Below are 19,245 nucleotides of genomic sequence, written 5' to 3' on the forward strand. Positions count from 1 at the left end.
CCTACGAACAAATTGTTTCGATACGAATATAATCGCTGCGATGAATCGATACATCGACACACTTATGCTGGCACGCTAGCAAAACAAAGCTGGCAAATTGATTTCCAGTTTTCTATTGCAATTTTTAATCAAAAAGTAATGTGCACTGGATCGCCCAGCAGCAATGGCTCGCAAGCTGAAGAGAGCAGTGAAAATGATAACCAACAAGAACAGCGCTCATCTACGGAACAAGAGCCAGAACAGATTCAGAGCACTGCAATCGTATCGAGCACTCCCGAAGAAGTGCTCGCCGATTATGGTGAAAATATAAAACTGCTTACATTAAACTCCCAAGTTGCCGAGCTGCTCACTATTATACGCGACAAGTAAGTATCTGTTAAGCTAAATTGGAACTCGATTGACAATCCATACTTACATTATACACAGAAATACTACGCGAAGCGACTTCAAATTTTATGCAGACCGGCTAATACGGCTCGTCATTGAGGAATCCCTCAATCAGTTGCCCTACACGGATTGCGATGTCGAAACTCCAACGGGTGCCATCTATGAGGGTCTGAAATATCGCTCCGGCAACTGTGGTGTGTCCATCATACGCTCCGGCGAGGCCATGGAGCAAGGATTACGCGACTGCTGTCGCTCGATTCGAATTGGAAAGATCTTGGTCGAATCGGATGCCAATACACATGAGGCACGCGTCGTCTATGCACGTTTTCCCGATGACATTGGCAGTCGCCAGGTGCTGCTCATGTATCCAATCATGTCAACGGGAAATACTGTACTGAAGGCTGTAAACGTACTGCGAGAGCACGGCGTGCCAGAGAAATGCATTATATTGTCGAATCTGTTCTGCACGCCCGCTGCCGCTCGTACCGTGGTTACTGCGTTTCCCAAAATGAAGATTCTCACTTCGGAGCTGCATCCGGTGGCGCCCAACCACTTTGGCCAGAAATACTTTGGTACTGACTAGACTACGTAGCCACAACATTAAAAAGAAAGCAGAGGCAGCGACAGCTCCTAGAATTGACGACTAAGTTCTGCTTAGGATAGGTAGAGTTGGTTATCTTGTCCATCCCAACCAAATCCTATTTAGTCCTACTAACCTATATTTTGTTAAATATGTTGTTTAGTTTTCTTACTAAAACTTCTCTCTCCTGCTCTAGATGTCATTTAAATCGGATGAGGAGAAGGATGCGGAGCTCAACTACCATTGAAATTATTAGCCCCATTTCATAATTGGCTTTTGATATAATTCGCAAATATGTGATTTAACTTATGTAAATAGAAACAAAATAAATATTACAAATTTATCATATCACTAGGAGCTCATTTTATAATTGACCACCGTGTCAACCTTGTGCAAGCCCGTGGAGAACGAACGCAACTGCACCGCCTGTGCGTTCTGTATAAATACAGCGCCAGTCTCGTCCCACTGTGCAGGTATCTCAGTGTTCTGTAGGGTATGGATCATCACATCGAAGGTGCAAATGCAATCGAGCAAAGGTAGATAGCTAACAGTTGCTGATATCTGCCGCATCACATCTCTAATCTCGTTTTGTATGCGGCTCAGCTGTTTTGATGAAGTCTGCTTGCTGGGATCCTTGCCATCGCTATCGCCATCTCCAACTTCCGCTTGCATCTTAAAGTCCCAACATTCAAGAACTTCCTTAGTATGCGCATTCGTAATGACCATTGAAATTTTGTTAATCATGTTCTTCGAAAGCCATTCTACAGGTTAATGAATATATATATATATATATATATATATAAAACTTAATTAAGCTAACCTTCAGTTTGCTTCAGAACATTCTGTAAAAATGTTGTGATCTTCGGATCCTTGGACATTAGTATAGTCAAACCATATTGTTGCGTGCTATCAAAGTTCTCGGCTGGGTAAATACCACGTTGGAATAATATCGAATTGATGCCGTATTCTAATTTTGCAAATAAATAAAGGCAGGACGCCATTTAGATCGCGCTTTTTTATAGGCGTCGTTGTTCCTCTTGTTGTTGGTGTTTCTATACTTACTTAAGTATTCGACAATTATTTGGGCTGAGCCTTTGAGCGTGATACAGTTCTTCGTTGCTTGAGCTGTTGACATCTTGGCCAGCGATCTTTATTGAAATTGACAATATCTAACTTTTTATTATATTTTAGCCGCTATTTTTTGAAGATCTCTTCACAGTTCGTTCTTGAACTAACTAGCAGGGTTCACAGAATCAGTCACGAAGCGACACGTTTAACTAGTTCGATAGTTCGATATATATGAAACAGTTGTCAAAAAAATACCAAAAGTACACTTGATATTTGAAAACGCTACATTTTTATCACCAATAAAACTAGAATTAAAATCAAATTTAATAGCCACTATATTATATTAAGAGATATCAAATGATTTTATTGTATTGGCAACAATTTCGTTCTTGAATGAATCAGTCATGCATCATCATTGTTTAGCAGCTCATAAGCACGATAAAAAGGCGAACGATTAGACCTAGTCGATAAGTTTAACTGGTACCGAAAATATCGAATTTAATACCAAGCTTTTGGCGCAATTTAAAGATAATTCAAAAATAAAATTCATAGCCAGCGTTATTCTTGCAACAAATATATGTATTTTATTAGCCATATTTAAATTATTTTTAATCATGAGATCCATGTTTGCTACAAAAATGACTTTTTGCATGACATTAGAGCTTATTTCGCATTGCTTCTCATCCAGCGGTTGCTTTGATTGTTGCCAAAGGCCATATTGTAAGTCGAACCTGTCGAGAAATCAAGTATATTCATAATTGCGATTTATTTTATTCCATTTTTAGAAACAAAAGTCCGAAAAAAAGAAAAATCAATAGCAAATTTTTGTTTTTGTTGTTTCATAATTGTTGTAATTGTTTAGCTATAAATAAAAATTTAATAATTATAAAAGAAATAAATTTGTAAATTGTGAAGTATTTGCAAATTTTTAATGACATTTTTTTCTTACGCATCGTTTTTTGTTTTTCAATTAAAATTAAACTTTACATAGTATTTTTGGTATAAATCTTTCAATAATTAAATTAAAAATTTTCACTTAAATTATTTAAAAATAATCTCTTCATCCAACAGAATTACAAATTCTTTTCTCAACATATACATAAAAAAATAATTAAGCTTGCATTTTACATTACAATTAAAAAGAAACTATAAAATGGGAAATAATTGAAAGTTTCAAAATTAAGTATTTATGTACGAGTACTTAGATAATAAAGTTTTAAATTATTATTTCATAAAATACAAAATAAATTATGGTTAAGCTCTTTTTTTTTTTTTACGATTTTATAACTTAGTAGAAATGTACATGAAACTTATTGTGAATTATAACGAATATAGAAATATATATATAGATATATAAATATATGTATATGTATATACATGGTTTATTACAAGTTCATGCTATATATGATTTATATATTTATATATGTATAAAATATGTATATATATATATATATATATTTATTCATATATGTCTATGGTACAACAACAAAAGCGCAACAATTTCAGTGTCAGGGTCAATCGCTATATTTTCTTATCTTTCATCATGTAATTTGTTAATTTTTTTTTAGTTCTTCTCACAATACAAAGTAAATAAATTCCGATTGCAATTTTCATACACAAAATTCTGTCACCGTGCACAAACGCCAAAAAGTATCAGAAACTTTCAGTCTGCAGCAGTTTAATTTGTATTTGTTTTGAAGTTATTAAATTTAAATTTTCTTTTTGTAGTTGCAAGTAATTTTGGTAAATTTTTATCAATTTTCAAAGTCTTCTAAATTTTATGTGTATATTTGTGAGTATTTGTGTCTGTGTGTGTGGCAACAAATTGTAGAATTTTTTAAACATAATACTAAAAAAATTACATTTGTCGGCGTTGGAGTGCAGGGAGTTTTTGTTTTTGCTTTTTTACTTTATTTTAATAAAAATTCTATGCATTAAAATAGTTATTATTTAAGGTATGTTTTTGGCCGTAGATTGCAACACATTATCTGTGAAGAGATTAAATCATAAATAAAAATTAAAAATTAATTCATTTTTCTCTTAATTTTTGTTGTTGTTTTTTTTTTTTCATAATTAACTGCCCTAATACCAAACAAATAGACAACAAATACTAAAATGAACTAGCGCTCAAAACAGATTCCGTTGCGAACCAAACAAGTTTATTCATGCATGATTTTTAAATAAAATAAAGCTTCTCTTTTGCGTTATGTAGGAAGAAGTAATTAAATTTAAAAGTAGGAATACAAATAGTGGAACAGAGGTATACCAAAACAAAAAACAGGTAAGAGGAAGAACGCAAAAGATTAGTCAATAATTATTATTGATAAACAACCACCAGATAAATAATATTGTAAGGAGAGCGTATGATATGTTTTTTATTTGTTTTAGATTTTTTTTTTTTTGGGGTTTTGGTTTTGTCAAAATCTACAGCCAAAGTGTTAATATATTGTTTCATAGTAAAAAACAAAATAAAATCTGTGTACGTGTACTAATGAACTAAATTAATTGCAAAGAAATAATTATTGTTATTCAATGAAGTATCATGTCGTTACATCGCATCGAGTTTTTTTTTGTATATTTTTTATTATTTAAAATTTTTTTTGTATGTTGCAAACTACAAAAAAAAATTTAATTTATCGAAAACAAAACAAAATTTCGGTGAGTGCTTTTTCGGTTTTTTATTGCGGTGACTGTACTTTGGCGACAGCTATTTGATAGGCTGAATAGGGTTGCCATATGTTGCAAAGAGTAACTAACTTAAGAGAGCCTCTGTTTACTGTTATATTGTTATCGTTATCTTTATCGTTATCGTTATATGTATATAGGTATTCCATATGAGTGTAGGCTGCGCCAATTGAATGATTCGACAAGTATATTTCAGTATTTGGTAGGTATTCTGTTGTCTATGTAATTATTTTTGACTGATTTTAAGTCAAGTGAGTTGCATTCTAATTTAATTTTGTTTTGATTTGTTTGGTTTTGTTTTGTTTTTTGTTGTTGTTGTGTAAATGGAAAATCAAAATTTGTATTTCTTTTTAACATTTACTTTATAGAGAATATTTGTTTAAGCTTTTTTCGTTTAAATAAAAATAGTTTTGTCTATATGTAATAATTATTTAAAATAAACCTTCTATAGCACCATTTGTTTTTATTCGCATTATAATATATATATTGTTTATTTTTAATCCATTTTAGTTTAGTTTAGTTTGGTTTTTATATAATATTATTTTCATTAAAAAAAGAACAAACTTTTGTTAGATTAAAGACTTTGCATTGTTGCTTTTTGGAATGTGTTTTCTAATAAAAAAAAAGAAAGAAAATAGAAGATGAGCTCAAGTACTGGATAAAAGTTATGAAAGTGGCGTAAGGAGGTAATGAGATTTTGATTTTATTGAATCTTAGGATTTGATTGAATTTCCTGGTATACTCTGTATTTGTACTTTGCGTGTGTCTGCTTGTGTGAGTGTGTGTGTTATCAACTATATTTGGTTTATACATGTATGTGTTATTCGATATACTATAATCATTCTCTTTAAAGATTTGGTTAACTGAAAAATATTTGTTTTTATTTTTATTTTATTAATATTTTCTTAGTTTTTATTTGTTTTTGGATTTGGTTTATCTGTAACTCGATCTAAAACAATCGATGCTATAGAAGTGCCTATTTTAGCAGTAATACCCTCCATAATACTCGTTGCCACATTTGGGATAATTGATGTACGTACTGTCGGGATCAGCGTACTCGCAGCGCTCCCCATGGTATCCATCCGCGCAACTGAAAGTTCAAACACACACAAAAGAAAGAGAAAGAAGATGCATAAGTTAAAAATTGAATTGTATTATTATTGATATTATATGCGATGCAAACACTTTAGATCTTTGCCAAAAAAGAAAGAGAAAAAAAAGACAGAATTAAGTATACAGTACATTTAGATGGCCATGAACCGTGTTCCAGCATTTCCCTCACATAACTTAAGTATAAACAGAGGCAACAGGGAAAAAACAGCATCAAAAACGAAGCCAGCAAATTTAATTAACAATCTTTTACTCTTATTTTTTTTTTTACTCTCTCCTATATGTATATATGTTTTTAAAATATATTTTTGCAAGTCTAGCACTCAAAACAAAAATGGTTTTCCACAGACCAAAAACGAAAAAAAAAAAAAAAAAAAAAAAAATCAGAAAAAAAAACTAGACAGAACGTTGCAGTTGGGTGTAATTGACTGCATAATACTCGTTCAGGATATTCAAAATTTATATTTTGATTTCAAAGAGCGTTTTAGGATGATCCTAAATCAAAAGGAGAGTTTATTAAAGGAGCTTAACTTTGTTCCTAACTTGGGAAGATTAACTCTAAGCTGTAATTGATATTGTTTTATATCGGATAAGAATACCGTCTCGCTCAGACAGACAGTTAGCAAGACAAACATTGCTTAAAAGGCAATATACTCTTTTCACTAATTGAAGGAGAGGCGCCGAGTACAATGCGCTTTTTGGGGGCTGCGAGTGAATGGAATTGGATTGGTTTACATATACAAGTAGATATATGCGTCTTGCATACTCACACATACAGAGACGCACACAGGCACATACACACACACGCACGCAGAACGTGGATAATGTATAAAACGAGGCGCCGAAAGACATTATTCACATTGCTAAGAGTGTGTGTGTGTGTGTGCGAGTGTGTGTTAGTATGAGTTCGTGGAGTTCTGATCCTACAGTTGAGAGAAAATTTCACTCGTTCGTGTAATGCGATGCCAAAATAAAAAAAAATAAAACAGTTTTACTCAACAGTTTCTCAAGTGCTGCGCCTCAGCAGATCTCTAAACGGACTTTATCAGCTGTCACAGGTTTTATCACAGTGCAGCCACTTGACATTGGGTTCGATATAGAGCAAGCGAGAGAGAGAGAGAGAGAGACTGTGACAGAGAGGGAGGGGATAAGTGAGGGAGGAAGCAGATGTATGGGGAGTAAAATAGATTTTATGTCAGTCGATGTTACGAATCTCTACTTACTTGCAATATAACATATTTATTTCCAATATGAATCTGCAGCTGCCGCCATGAAAGCAATAATTTTCATCACATGGTTTTCCCTGGTTGTGATAATCCGATCGAAATGGAACTATAAGAGAATATATGTATATGAATATGAATATGAAAACGAATATGAATATGAATATATAGATATAGATATAGATATAGATATGTAATCAGAATTGAGTCATCCACTCTGTTGCTTTACAAGACAACATGCATGGTTTGTCGCCTTCGAATGTGGCCATAAATTAGAAATGAATTGGAGCGCCAGCCAAAACATGACAGACGCACATCAAAGTGCCAGAAAGATCGAGAGAGAGAGAGAGAGAGAGAGAGAGAGAGAGAGTGATAGGCTGTTGAAGGTCTTACCTGGATGGGCATTGATCATGATGCGTCGCTTGTCGATCGTATTGCTAACTTTGTTCTTGGCACGGCATTCGTATTTCCCCGCATGGATGGAGCTGTTAAAGTGGGGCACAATCAGCTGGGAACGTCTTCTGCAAGGCAAACGAAAGATCGAAAGACACATATATAGAGAATTATTTAACACACACACACACACACATTCGACAGATTTGTGGCTCACTTGTGATGCTTGAATTTATAAACTTGGTGTTTGCCATTTATTGACTTGTCGTCCTTGAACCAGGTCACCTTCGGGGGCGGCTGGCCCTCCACTTTGCATGTGATGCGCAGCCTCGCGTTTTTAGCTATTGTCGCATTATTTGGCTCAGTTGTTATCGATATGATCGATGCGTTCTGTGCTGTAAGAACAACAAGAAAACCCATAACAAGTTTAAACATAATTCTTTGAATTTTACCCAATATTTAGTTTATATATAGCTATAGGGAGAAAAAGAGAAATAGAGATATGTCTAGTGAACGTATCTTAAATTCTAATTAATTCGAGATTGTTTATGCGAAAAAAGTTGAAAATCGTTTGTGCCCAGCCGCCATAAACAACATATCGTCTTAGAAATTAATGAAATTCTTTTTTCACTCTTTGCTTTTTATAAGTTCTTTTTATTTGCATTTTATGGACGTCGCGTCTGCAGAAATTGTTCAACATTTTGTTGTTAAACGTAAGTTGTTTATGATGAACTTTGCGATCGTAAATATCAGAATATGACGTGAAATCATTTTCAAGGACTAATCACATGCACTAGATATACATAAATATATGATGTATATAATTTGAGTTTAGTATGGGGTAGTACTACACAAGTGTGTATAGGGAGAGGATTGGCCTATCGTTCATAAAGGATATTGAAAGAATATTTTCATATAGGCAGGGGAGAAGAAGATTGGCTCGAGTGGGATATTCAGATAAGAAATATAATAGAAGATATTAAAATAATCTTATTGTATGATTTATTTAAGAGATCTCTTGTATTGATTAATTTATATATGTATATTCATATTATTCATATATATATTCATTGAATTATAGTTGAAATTGTTTCTTTTCAGAATCATTGATTCGCTGCACGTGCTCGTTGCATTGTTAGCTCATACAATTGATATATGTATGTATATGTTTAAGCATTCGATTTATATTTAAGTTTTGCCTAATTAACGCATGTTGCACAAATCAGCCAATTGCAGATGGGCCAATCGTTCAGTCGGGGAGCGATTGCCAAAAAGTCTCCCTCGCACTCTGCCGACGCTGAGTCATAAGTGTCGACAATTTGGCAATGAAACTGTTGGCCCACTTGCCACGCCCACAATGCAATGTGACAGCAAATTGGCTTTACTTAAATTAGCCGGCATCTCACGTGTCTGGGCGAGAGGGCGGGGGCGGAGGCGTGTCTGAAGGGGCGTGCATCACATGATAATTGCGTATTGCGTGAATGAATGAATCATTTGCACAACCAAAAAGAGAGACAGAGAGGGAGTCAGATTGAAGTGAGAGCGAGAAAGAGAAAGAGACAATTGGTCAATTACCAAGTATTTTCTAACAACAATTTTCTATTTTCTATTTTCAATTCTGAATTCTTTTTTTAAATGCATTTTTTAAGCATTGCATGTGAACAGAATTTCTTATTTATTTTATTTTTTGCATGATTATGCAACTCACGCGAATTTTTCCAGCTAAATGAATAATCATAATGATATTTATAAAGCGAGAGAGAGAGAGAGAGAGCCATCTGAATATGTACGTACATACACATATAGATATATGGTTTATACTATATATATGATATATAATATCTGTTTAAATCACTGAGCTCTATTTATATATTCAACGAGAATTTTGATTTGATTTAATGCTAAGCGAATGTTAATTTATGCGTCTCTCGCGTGGCTCGCTTGAAAGGAAAATGCTGCTAAATATTAATTCTATAAGATGTTGTTATATATTTAAACATAATTTATTGTTTATAATTTATGAATTTTTAGCGTATTTTTTGTTGTGGCCAATGCGACGGCACATAAAACCGCATTTTAATTGTGCGCGTCACTTTCTCACGCTCCCAAATTGGTTGGCGGCGGCTCTCTACTCTACTCGTCTCTATGCCCTTCCCTTTCCCGCGCTCCCTTCCTCCAGTAGACGCTGTCTCTTTCGCGCTGAGCTGTGAAGGAGCTACATGCCGAATAATTCGACAGAGAAAAAAGCAACTCACAAATGGCTATGGACAGAAGGCGATTAAGAATTGAAGGCAGCACGCAAACAAGTTGACAATTGTCATGCCCAAAAGTACCCCGCCTCATCGAAAAGGGGGCGGAGCGGGGCTGGGCAGAGGGAGGGGAGCGACTGCCCCCTCTTCGGCACGCAGTTGCCGGTCGAAGCCTTTTTTTTTTTTTTTTTTTTTTTTTTTTTGCTTTGATTCACAATGAAATTCGAGGCATAATAATAAGATGAACATTTTATACGCGTTCCTCCACCTCCTCCTCTTTTTTTTTATACATATATGTATTTTGATATTTATTAATATTTTTTCTTCATAATTTTTTGATTTGCTTGTTTTTTTTTGTATATTTATTTTGGCATATCATTTCAGTTCTTTGTTATTATGACTTAATTATGCGCTTAAAAGATGATTATCGAAGTGCTTTGGCGGTTGAGTATGCCATGATATGGGGGCGATCCATTGTGGAATACACTGAGAAAGCTAGTTAAAAGTCAAGTAACTTTTTCAATCAGCAAACACTATAAGACCTTCATATCGCACCTCCCACAACGGGACTGAGCCGAGCTCTCGACTGGCGCTTAAACACTCTGATTGAATTACAAAGTAAAACTCGTTTTAAGTCTAGCTATAAAACTCTTTTAATCAGCGAATAATTATATATTTAATAACTTTCTCATTTGGCAATGATTAATTCCTATTAATTTTAACTGTTTAATCAAATTTTTGAGAATTGCGAAGAGAGGCCGTGCAACCTGATATGAATATAAAATACATATAAATCTGCTTAATACCTTTCTCTAGTTGTAAACTCTTAAAAGATAGTTTTACTCAAATTCAAAGCTCTTTATTTCAAATTTAAACTGTCCTTCAAATATATGAGAATCACAGAGAGAGGCTATGAAACTTGATATGAATATTAAACAGTTTCTATTGCTAACAACTGTTAACTGCCTGTGAATTCTAGCCTGAGATTTGCAAAGAGAGGCCCTGAAATTGGATATGCGTGCAATTATTATTATTTTGTTTGAAATGATTTTGCTGGCAGAGCTCATTGGCCTCTTAGGAAGATGCTGCTGGGTTGTTTTTTGGCTGTCTGTGCGTCAACACTACGTCAAAGCCGCAGCTGCTGTCGCGCCGCGCTTCCGGAAAAGTCTGGCATAACAACTGCGACAACTAGGAATCGAAAATAAACGGAGAGGAAACGCTGCCAAAGCAGACGCAGGAAAACTGTCGTCGTTTTGGCTGCTGCCTGTCGACGATTTTAGCACACAGGAGATGGCGGCGACGTACTCGCATTAAAATAACTTTTCACAAATATGTATATATGTGCTCATACATATACATATATATATGTAAGTGTGCATATGAAACATAATAATTTTTCACGTTTGTTTGTTTTTGCTCAACTCAAGTTTTTGTGCGCTTTTCCTTCAAGCGTGACGCCTCAATGATTCATGCAAATCCATCAAAAAGGAACAGACTGAGAGAGCTAGAGAGAGAGAGAAACTGTGGGCGACTGAGGGAGATAGACAATGGCGACAACATGTGGTTTTAGCAATGGACCGGTGCCAGCGGAGAGGTAGGGCGACTGCGAATCGTTACGTTTATTAAGATTTTATTGAATTAATAAGCAAATTGCATGCGACACGCTGAGTGGCGCCATCTGTCGTCCAAATTGCATTCAATTTGCATACACGAATGTACTTACTATGTATGTATGTATGTATGTGTGTATATGTTTGTATACTACTATATCATTGTTCTCAGTGAGCTTAAATTCCCAAAGATTTCACTTAAGCCAAATTAATGAAATGTGCAATGTGAAATGTTACTTATTTTTATTTTATTTTTTTAGCTCTTAAAAATATGAATTTCGAATTTCGTTGTCGTGCGCTGAAAGACATTTTATTTTGGCAGCCCCTCTCCTACTCGCACTCTCTCTCTTTCTGTCTGTCTCTCTCTTTCTTTATGTTTGACCCACATTCGTTGGCAACAGCAAACGGAAGTTTTTCTTGTTGTTCTCCAACATTTTACGTTGTTTTTCCAAAAAGTAGATGAAAAACGAAAACTTTGCCCGTTCTTCTGCATTTTCTTAAAGTATATCTATATATTTATATTTATATTTTTGTCAACTTTTGGTTATTTATGCTTTTGTGTGCGAGCGCTCGTTATTTATTTGATAATTTTTGATTCATTTTTATTGGCGTTCGGGCGACATTGTGTCATTCCTCGATGCCTCGACTAAATAAATAGAATACAAGTCAAGTGATTTATTGCATTGGTCATAAAGCGGCGTTTGTATGCGCACATTATCTTATTTGAATCGGATATCTTTTACAATTGCTGGCAGCGGGTCTAGCACGCGCCTTAACTAGGCGCTGGAATTTCGGGGGAACTTTTGGTTCAGCTAACTGAGACTTTATGGGGGACTGAATCCCTATCTCCCCCTCTCTCTCTCTCTCTTTCTAGCTTTCCCAGGTTGTCCATAAAACATTATGATATTTGCATATGAGTGTGCAATTGCTCTGATAAGATCCACTTGAGCTGCGCGCATTAAACATTATGTATACGCCCAGTGGGTCGGGGACTTGAGTGAGTAAACTAATTATTTCATTTGTTGTTGTTGTTGTTACCGGTAATCAGGTTTGGGTAAACATCGATTATTTAATACAATTAGTGTATTGGGGTATCAAAAAAAAAAAAAAAAAAAAAAAAAAAAGCAAATACAACTGTTAGATTAGATAGCTATTGCTACTATAGGTAGCAATTATCGCAGCTCGACTTTGATTTCTATGACTTGTCATTTTGACATAATAAAGCAATAACAACAGCAGCAGCAAGCAAATTATGTTGTAGCCAAATGCGAAATTCAGGCCAGAGAAAAGAAAAAAGTGAACAAGTTCTCGCGGATGGCCTGGCAAATGAATGGCCGGCACGTGTGGCCAAATGTTCGCAGCGGGCAAAACTAATAAAAAGAATGAAAGAAAAATAGCAACTGAAGGGAAATAGCAAACAGCACCAGCAAAAGCAGCAGCAACAACAACAACCACAACAACAGCAACAACGAGAACTTAATGTATGCACGATGATTGTCGCCCGTTGAGATCTGTCGATTTTTCCATGTTTGTTTGGCGCATTTGCTTGTTTATTTGCACGTTGCGTATACGCAATGTGATTTCCTTTGAAGCAACGACCGCGACTTTCACGTCGAGGCTGCGCGCTGTCAACGTCTGATTGCTGCTGACAACTCAAGCAAATAGACAGCCATAGAGACAACTAACTACGGCAAGTGCTGGCATATGCAAAAATTGGTAAGGCCCATTGGCATCAAGGCTGGCATTTGCCCAGTTAGACCATTTAATCAGTATAGATAAGCGATAAGTCGCAGCAAAGGCAAATACTACTGTTATTCTTATTCTCTCTTTTTCTCCCTCTCTTTCTTTATATTTATATCTGTCTCTGTTTCTGTCTGCGCTGGCACTTTGCTTTGAACTTCGTCTCGTTTTTTACGCCTCGTCTTCTTCTATAGACGGCCCCATATTTACTTTTATATATATACTATATATGTATGTATATGTATGTATATATTTTTATAACACTGGCTGCCCCGATTAATTAAGTCAAGTGAGTGCCGCAGTTGCTGCCTCTAAATGCCAAGAAAATCAGCGCAGCTGCCACCTTCTCTGCCTCTGTTTCTGCCTGTGCTTCTGCCTCTGCCGCTTGCAGCAATTGCAGTTGCAGTTGCATTTGTTTTGTTTATTTGATTCGATTTGATTTGCTTTGCCTTTTGCTTTGTTTGTTTCTTCCGTCCCTCCGCTGTTGCTCTCTCTCTCTTTCTCTCTATCTCTCCCTCTCTCGCTCTATATTTTTGCAGTGAATTTGCTGAATCTTTACTCCCAGCTGCTGCAGCTAACTATCTATTTACAAGCCATACTAAGCATCATCATCATCATCATCATCATCATCATCTTCGTCGTCGTCATAAGCAGCACGCTCTATACTTGAGTTTTCTAGCGGCATTTGTTATCTTGGCGCATAGTTTCTCACGTTCTGCTCTGACTAATGCCAAGCGCTGCAGGTGGCTTATCAAAAATCGCAGCTGCCGCTGATAAGCAAAGAAGAAGCAGAAAAAAGAACTTGTAATAATAATTATGCTCTGCTCTTTACACTAAGAGTTGCTGCCAATGAATCATTAGCTATGCTTCACAATATCATTCATTACTCCCAGCTATTTCGTCGCCAAACAGAGAAAACAAATTCTAGATACATTCGAGTGATACGTCATACGCGTATATCTATCGTGAAATTCTTTGCATGTGAAACGCAATACTCAGCTGAGAAGAGAGAAAGAAAAACAAATGACAAGTGAAATTGGAAAAGCGCTGCCAACAAATCTTGAACCTGAACATATAGTATCTGAAGCACTTACGAGTGGTATAATAATTGCTTAATATTCCCCTGGCGCAATATTTGCGATGAGTGAAGCACGTGCTCAACATTTTGAGTGCCTCAGTCAAACAGTTTATAGATTAGAGCCGCAAGCACCTCAGTTCACCTCACCACATTCTATAGGGTCGAAAATTATAAACAGCTTTTTCTTTGAATTCGAAATTTGCAAAATGTCTACAATTTGAGTAAAATTTATGAGCAAGACAAACAAACAAATTCTATTCAGTCTAAATCAAGTTATACAACTAAAGAAAATCAGAGACTAAAATGGAATTTTGAATGTTTTTGACTAGAAATTTGATCAATTAAATTTAGATGATGTAAACAAATAATATATATTTAGTTAGGTAAAATAGTTTTTACATAAATAGTTAATTTTATGAATATTTATATAGATATAAATATATGAATGAATTTATAATTAAAATAAATAAAAATATATATATATAGCATATAATCAAATATTTTATATATAAATATTATATATATTCATCTGATCACGTGTGAGCACAGCTTAATTAGCTTGTAATTAGTTGCATAGCGTTATCAAAGTCAATTGGGCTCTGACGCTGGCGCTCAGGCAAACAATCAGACAGACAGTCAAACAAACAAACAAACGAACAAACAAACAAACACAGCAGCAGACAGGCAAAGTGACAAATCCAACAATTGATTTATTCTCGCTGTTTGCTGTAAACGCGTTTTGATAAAAAGTTCAAAAACCGAAGAAAATATCCGACACAAATTTTCCGTGACGTGATTTGAAAGTTTGTCAACTGCCAAAGTCGATGACGTAGCAACAGAATTTACCGCTACTGTTTGTTCTTTCCGCTGTTGTTGCTGTTGTTGTTGTTGCTTGTGCCCACCTCTTGGCATGTTTTTCCACAAAAACTGTCCAAATGTTATGCAAATATTTGATGGCATTTTATGTAAATCCTGTAGATATTTCTGCTCATGCATACATCTCTGGCGAAGATATTCTAGCTAATGTGTAACTGCATGCATGAGTGTGTGTGAGTTTGTGTGTGTGTGTGTTTGTGTGTGCCTGTTGGGGGCGTGTGAATAAAAACAATGCGGCAGTGATAATGCTGATAAGCGCCGTACACAAAAAAATTATGTATAATTGCTTGTTCGATTTGAGCGAGGGCTGCAGCAAAAGTTCAAGGGAATTTCTCTATGTGTGAAATACTTTAAATTTAAATTATTTAAATTATATTAAATTATTTTATGTACAAAATTCCATTTGTTAGTTATTTATTTCCCAAGACTTCTTAATATAGTCAAATATATTTTAAAAGTATTGTTGTATTTTTTTTTTTTAAATCATTTATTTATTAATTATATTTTTAATTTATACATTTTTATTTGTATTATTTTTTCTTCTAGTTATATTTTTATTATTTAATTTTTTTTATTTTATAAATTTATAATTTTTATTTATAATTTTATAATATTTATATATTTTTTAGTTTTATTTTTTTATTATTTTCTTTTATCAGCTAAATTCATATTTTCCTTTAGTTTATTTTCCGGCAGCCCTGTTAGATAATGGCCTTAACTACGTCACCAGCATACCAACCCATATGACATTTGAATATATGAGCAAGCACACGCACACACACACACACACGCAGACAGTCACTCGTACACACACACTCACTCGTGCACACAGACAGCTACACAATCACGCACTTGTTGGCGACAGCGTGTGAAAATCTACACAAATGCATTCAAAGAGTTTTATATTTCATACATACATATTGTATATATATATATATATATATTCTTTTGGTCATATTTAACATCTTTGTTGTGTTTATTTATTTATTTCGTTTGTTTGGCTAAAAGATTTGCTGAAGGCCACGCAGCTGTCCAGATATTATTTTCATCTCTCCCACTGCAGGCGCGTTGCGCTTATCTCGCATTGTTGTTGCCGCTGCTGTTGTCATGAGGTTTTGTTTGATTGCATGGGCCTGGGCCTGGGCCTGGGCCTGCGACTGGGACTGGGCCTGAGCATGGGCATGGGCATGGGCAATGCCGAAATGCAACTGGGCAAAAGTCGTTTTATGCCAATCGTTTGCCACAATTTAAATGTCTGCGGCGGCTGCTGCTCATCAGCTTTGCTGTTGTTGTTGTTGCTGTTGAGGCTGGCGCACAAAGCGCCTGATTGCTGATAGCCATCAACAGCAGCAGCAGCAACGGCAGGAGGAGCAGCAGCAACATGGACAACAACGACGACGACGACGACGACGACGACGACGATTGCAATTGTTTGGCAATGACAGAGCGCACCTCCCAGACGGCCGTAAAGCAAACAAGCCATAATTAAGTTGCACTCGAGCAGAGGCGAAAGGCAAAAGGCAAAAGGCAAAAGGCACAAGCTGAGGAGCTGCAGCTACTTCTGGCTGTGACTGTGACTGCGACTGTGGCCTTTGCTGGTGGCTTAGTCGTTCACTAAGTCAGTGAGTCAGGCTGAGCGAGTGAGCGAGCTGGAGAGATAGAAGAGGGAGAGAGAGAGAGAGAGAGAGAGAGAGCGAGAGGCGGTTGTCGATGATCTTAATTCCATTTAAATCGATCAATTTCCACTGACGACATTATTTTTGCATGCCCAGCCCAGCCCAGTTCGGTTCGCAGTCCACAGTCCACAGTCCACAGACAACAAGCAGGCAACGTCTTGGCCGGTTTGAGTCAGCGTCTTGGGTTACGTGGGTGAGCTGCCAACAACAAGTGGAATGACTAAGCGCTCTCTGCAGGCTGCTGTCTGGCTCTGTGGGGCTTATCGCCCGTTTGTAGATCGGGACGCGCCCTTTTTGTTAGTGCTGCTCTAAAAATAGCCGCAAGGCTGTTAACTTGGCCAGAAGCCCATGAATATCATCATTCAGAGCAACATCATTATGTTCGTCATAATCAACAATTGTTAATCTAGAGCAAGTCCATTGCCAACAACAGCAGCAGCAGCAGCAGCAGCAGCAACAACAAAGGCAGAGCCAGAGCCAGAGCCAAAACCAAAGTCAAACTTAACCCAATTTTCCCGGCCAACTGCCGCAAAAGGAAAATGAGCACATTACAAGAAAACGAGCTGCTGCTGCTGCTGGTGAAAAGTCGCTACCAATGTCTTCACACACACACACACACACATAGGGGCACTGCTCTAGGTGAGCATCATCTTTGGACACGTTGTGGGATTCGGGCTGACACTGACATTTGTCAAGCGGCGTATCCTTTTTGGCCAAACGCTGCAGCAGCAATGATTCTCTCTCGCTTTTCGTTCGTAATCAGCGTGGGAAAATCAACGCAGACGCGCCCAGCTCAAAGACTTCCATATCAATTGCAATGAGCGAGAGTCAGAGAGAGAGTGTGAGAGAGAGAGAGAGAGAGAGAGAGAGAGAGAGGGGAGGGGGAGGGAGGTAGCGAGGCAGCGATATACATATACAATGTGACCTTCAGCTGGTGCGGTTCACACCCACTGCCAAAGCACCGCTAGGTGGCGCTGCAATTGCTGCGGCTGCAGCTGCAGCACCTGGCAACTAAATAAAAATTTGGTGCATGTTCGCTGATTGAACACAAATGATACGGAAGTCGGTCGGTCGCAAAGCGGGGCCAATTCGCGAAAAACAAAAACAAAAACAACAACAAAAACTAAAACTAAACTGAACCAAGCCGAGCCGAGCTGAGCCGAGTTAAGCCAATGAGTAAAATTCTCACGCTTGGCCACTTGGATTACCCGCCAGATTACATGAAACGCGCCTACACAACAGCAGCAGCAACAACAACAACAACAACAGCAACAAGCGACACCGACGATGTCGAAGAAGGCGCATAAATCAGCTGCTGGCTCGACTCGCAAACAGAGACAGAGACAGAGCTGAAGCTGGAGCTGGAGCTGGGGAGCTGTAGCTGGATAGCAGGAAAAAGCCGCCAGTTGTACGCATGCCAAAAGCGGCTTAAATGTCCAAAGTGGGCAACAACAGTAACAACAACAACAGCAGCAACTGGAAAATGTGAAAATGTGCAGTGAAAAGTCAGCTGGCCAAGTTCTGCTGCTGCTGCTGCTGCTGCTGCTGCGGCTGCTGCTGTTATGGGAAACTATTCCGGCCAGAGCATTGCAGGCGCTGTGAAACAAAAATTAATCATACGCCCCATTAAACGGATGACGCAATCAAGTGTTGGCCTTTTGCAGCAATAATTCGAGCGCCCATTTTGCAACACAAATTCAAAAAGCACTCATCGCCAGACTTGTCAGAGTCTAGGCATGCCACACACACACACACACACACATACTATATATATGTGCGTGTGAATGCGTTGACTTCTTGGAAATTGCGGCAATGTGCGCAAAAATAAATTTCTTTGACACGCCACATAAAATGCTGCTGAGGATTCCAGATGAAAAGCCGGCAACTGGCAAGCACTTGGCTCACACACACACACACACACACACACACCCATATTGCACTGCCAAAAAGATGAAGAAGAAGAGGCAGCAGCAGCAGCAGCAGCAGAGATATTCGGCATATTTTGACTTCTGCATTTTCATTCACTTGCGCTTATTTATTTGGCTCCCTTAATGCATCCGTTTTTATCTTTGGCGGCTGCTTCTTCTTCTTCTTCTTCTTGTTCTGTATTTTATTATGCCCATTACTGTTTACTGTTCATTTCAGGATGCTGAAATGTTTATCGCTTATATACATGATATTTTTGACTTATTTATTATCTAGTAGCTCCATTTTATCTTAGTTTTGTAATCAATAGAAATTTAGTTCTAATTTTGATTTTTGATATGAACTGCAGCCACTTTTCGCATTATTGATAAGAGACGTATATCATAACGGAAGCATTGCCAAAAAAAAAAAAAAAAAGGAAACAAACAAAAGCAAAAATGTTTTCCTATTCCGCGGAATAGTTAGTCTAAATTGTTAAAAACATTCGTTTTGTTATCTTTTGGAACATGTGTCATAATTCTTGGAACTGGACAGACAGCAGTAATTTTGTTGTTTTCATATGGGGTATTCCCATTTCTATAATTTCTTGTTTAGTTTTTTTCCATTTGTCATACAAATGTTCTGAGTTTTCACTGTGTGTGTGT

At 36.8% G+C, this 19,245-nt stretch overlaps 3 protein-coding genes across 7 annotated transcripts in view; 1 reads left to right on the forward strand and 2 right to left on the reverse strand.

Annotated features, from left to right (window-relative positions):
- The first annotated feature begins 36 nt into the window (after positions 1-36).
- LOC6582359 (uracil phosphoribosyltransferase homolog) lies at positions 37-1,315 on the forward strand. 2 transcript variants are annotated; one of them, XR_006357731.1, is made up of 3 exons: positions 37-365; positions 427-1,050; positions 1,164-1,315. XR_006357731.1 is itself a non-coding variant. In XM_032730915.2 (3 exons), the coding sequence occupies exons 1-3, from the start codon at positions 139-141 to the stop codon at positions 1,172-1,174; spliced, it is 771 nt and encodes a 256-aa protein (XP_032586806.2). In that variant the 5' UTR covers positions 37-138; the 3' UTR covers positions 1,175-1,315. The 2 variants fall into 2 exon arrangements, 1 of the variants encoding a protein (XP_032586806.2); XM_032730915.2 differs by having other exon boundaries at positions 427-959.
- LOC6582360 (mitotic spindle assembly checkpoint protein MAD2A) lies at positions 1,229-2,115 on the reverse strand. Its single transcript, XM_002008027.4, has 3 exons — positions 2,030-2,115; positions 1,788-1,934; positions 1,229-1,728 (listed from the first exon to the last, which is right to left on the reverse strand). Exons 1-3 carry the CDS (start codon positions 2,100-2,102, stop codon positions 1,319-1,321), a joined length of 630 nt encoding a protein of 209 aa, XP_002008063.1. The 5' UTR covers positions 2,103-2,115; the 3' UTR covers positions 1,229-1,318.
- Positions 2,037-19,245, reverse strand: part of LOC6582361 (protein vein) — a 34,498-nt gene continuing 17,289 nt past the window's right edge. Inside the window, exons 2-6 of one of the 4 annotated variants that reach the window (XM_044010406.1) lie at positions 7,664-7,841; positions 7,447-7,574; positions 7,054-7,162; positions 5,715-5,810; positions 2,037-2,766 (exon numbers count right to left, since the gene is read on the reverse strand). In XM_044010406.1, the coding sequence (XP_043866341.1) occupies positions 2,496-2,766; positions 5,715-5,810; positions 7,054-7,162; positions 7,447-7,574; positions 7,664-7,841 (782 nt within the window). In that variant the 3' untranslated portion in view covers positions 2,037-2,495. Of the gene's footprint in view, positions 2,767-3,890; positions 4,024-5,714; positions 5,811-7,053; positions 7,163-7,446; positions 7,575-7,663; positions 7,842-19,245 lie in introns of those variants that run through there. The other 3 variants (XM_032731373.2, XM_032731375.2, XM_032731374.2) reach the window with 3 other exon arrangements.

The sequence above is a fragment of the Drosophila mojavensis genome, unplaced genomic scaffold (genome assembly GCF_018153725.1).
Source record: "Drosophila mojavensis isolate 15081-1352.22 unplaced genomic scaffold, ASM1815372v1 contig_74, whole genome shotgun sequence".
In the NCBI taxonomy this organism is placed as follows: Eukaryota; Metazoa; Arthropoda; class Insecta; order Diptera; family Drosophilidae; genus Drosophila; species Drosophila mojavensis.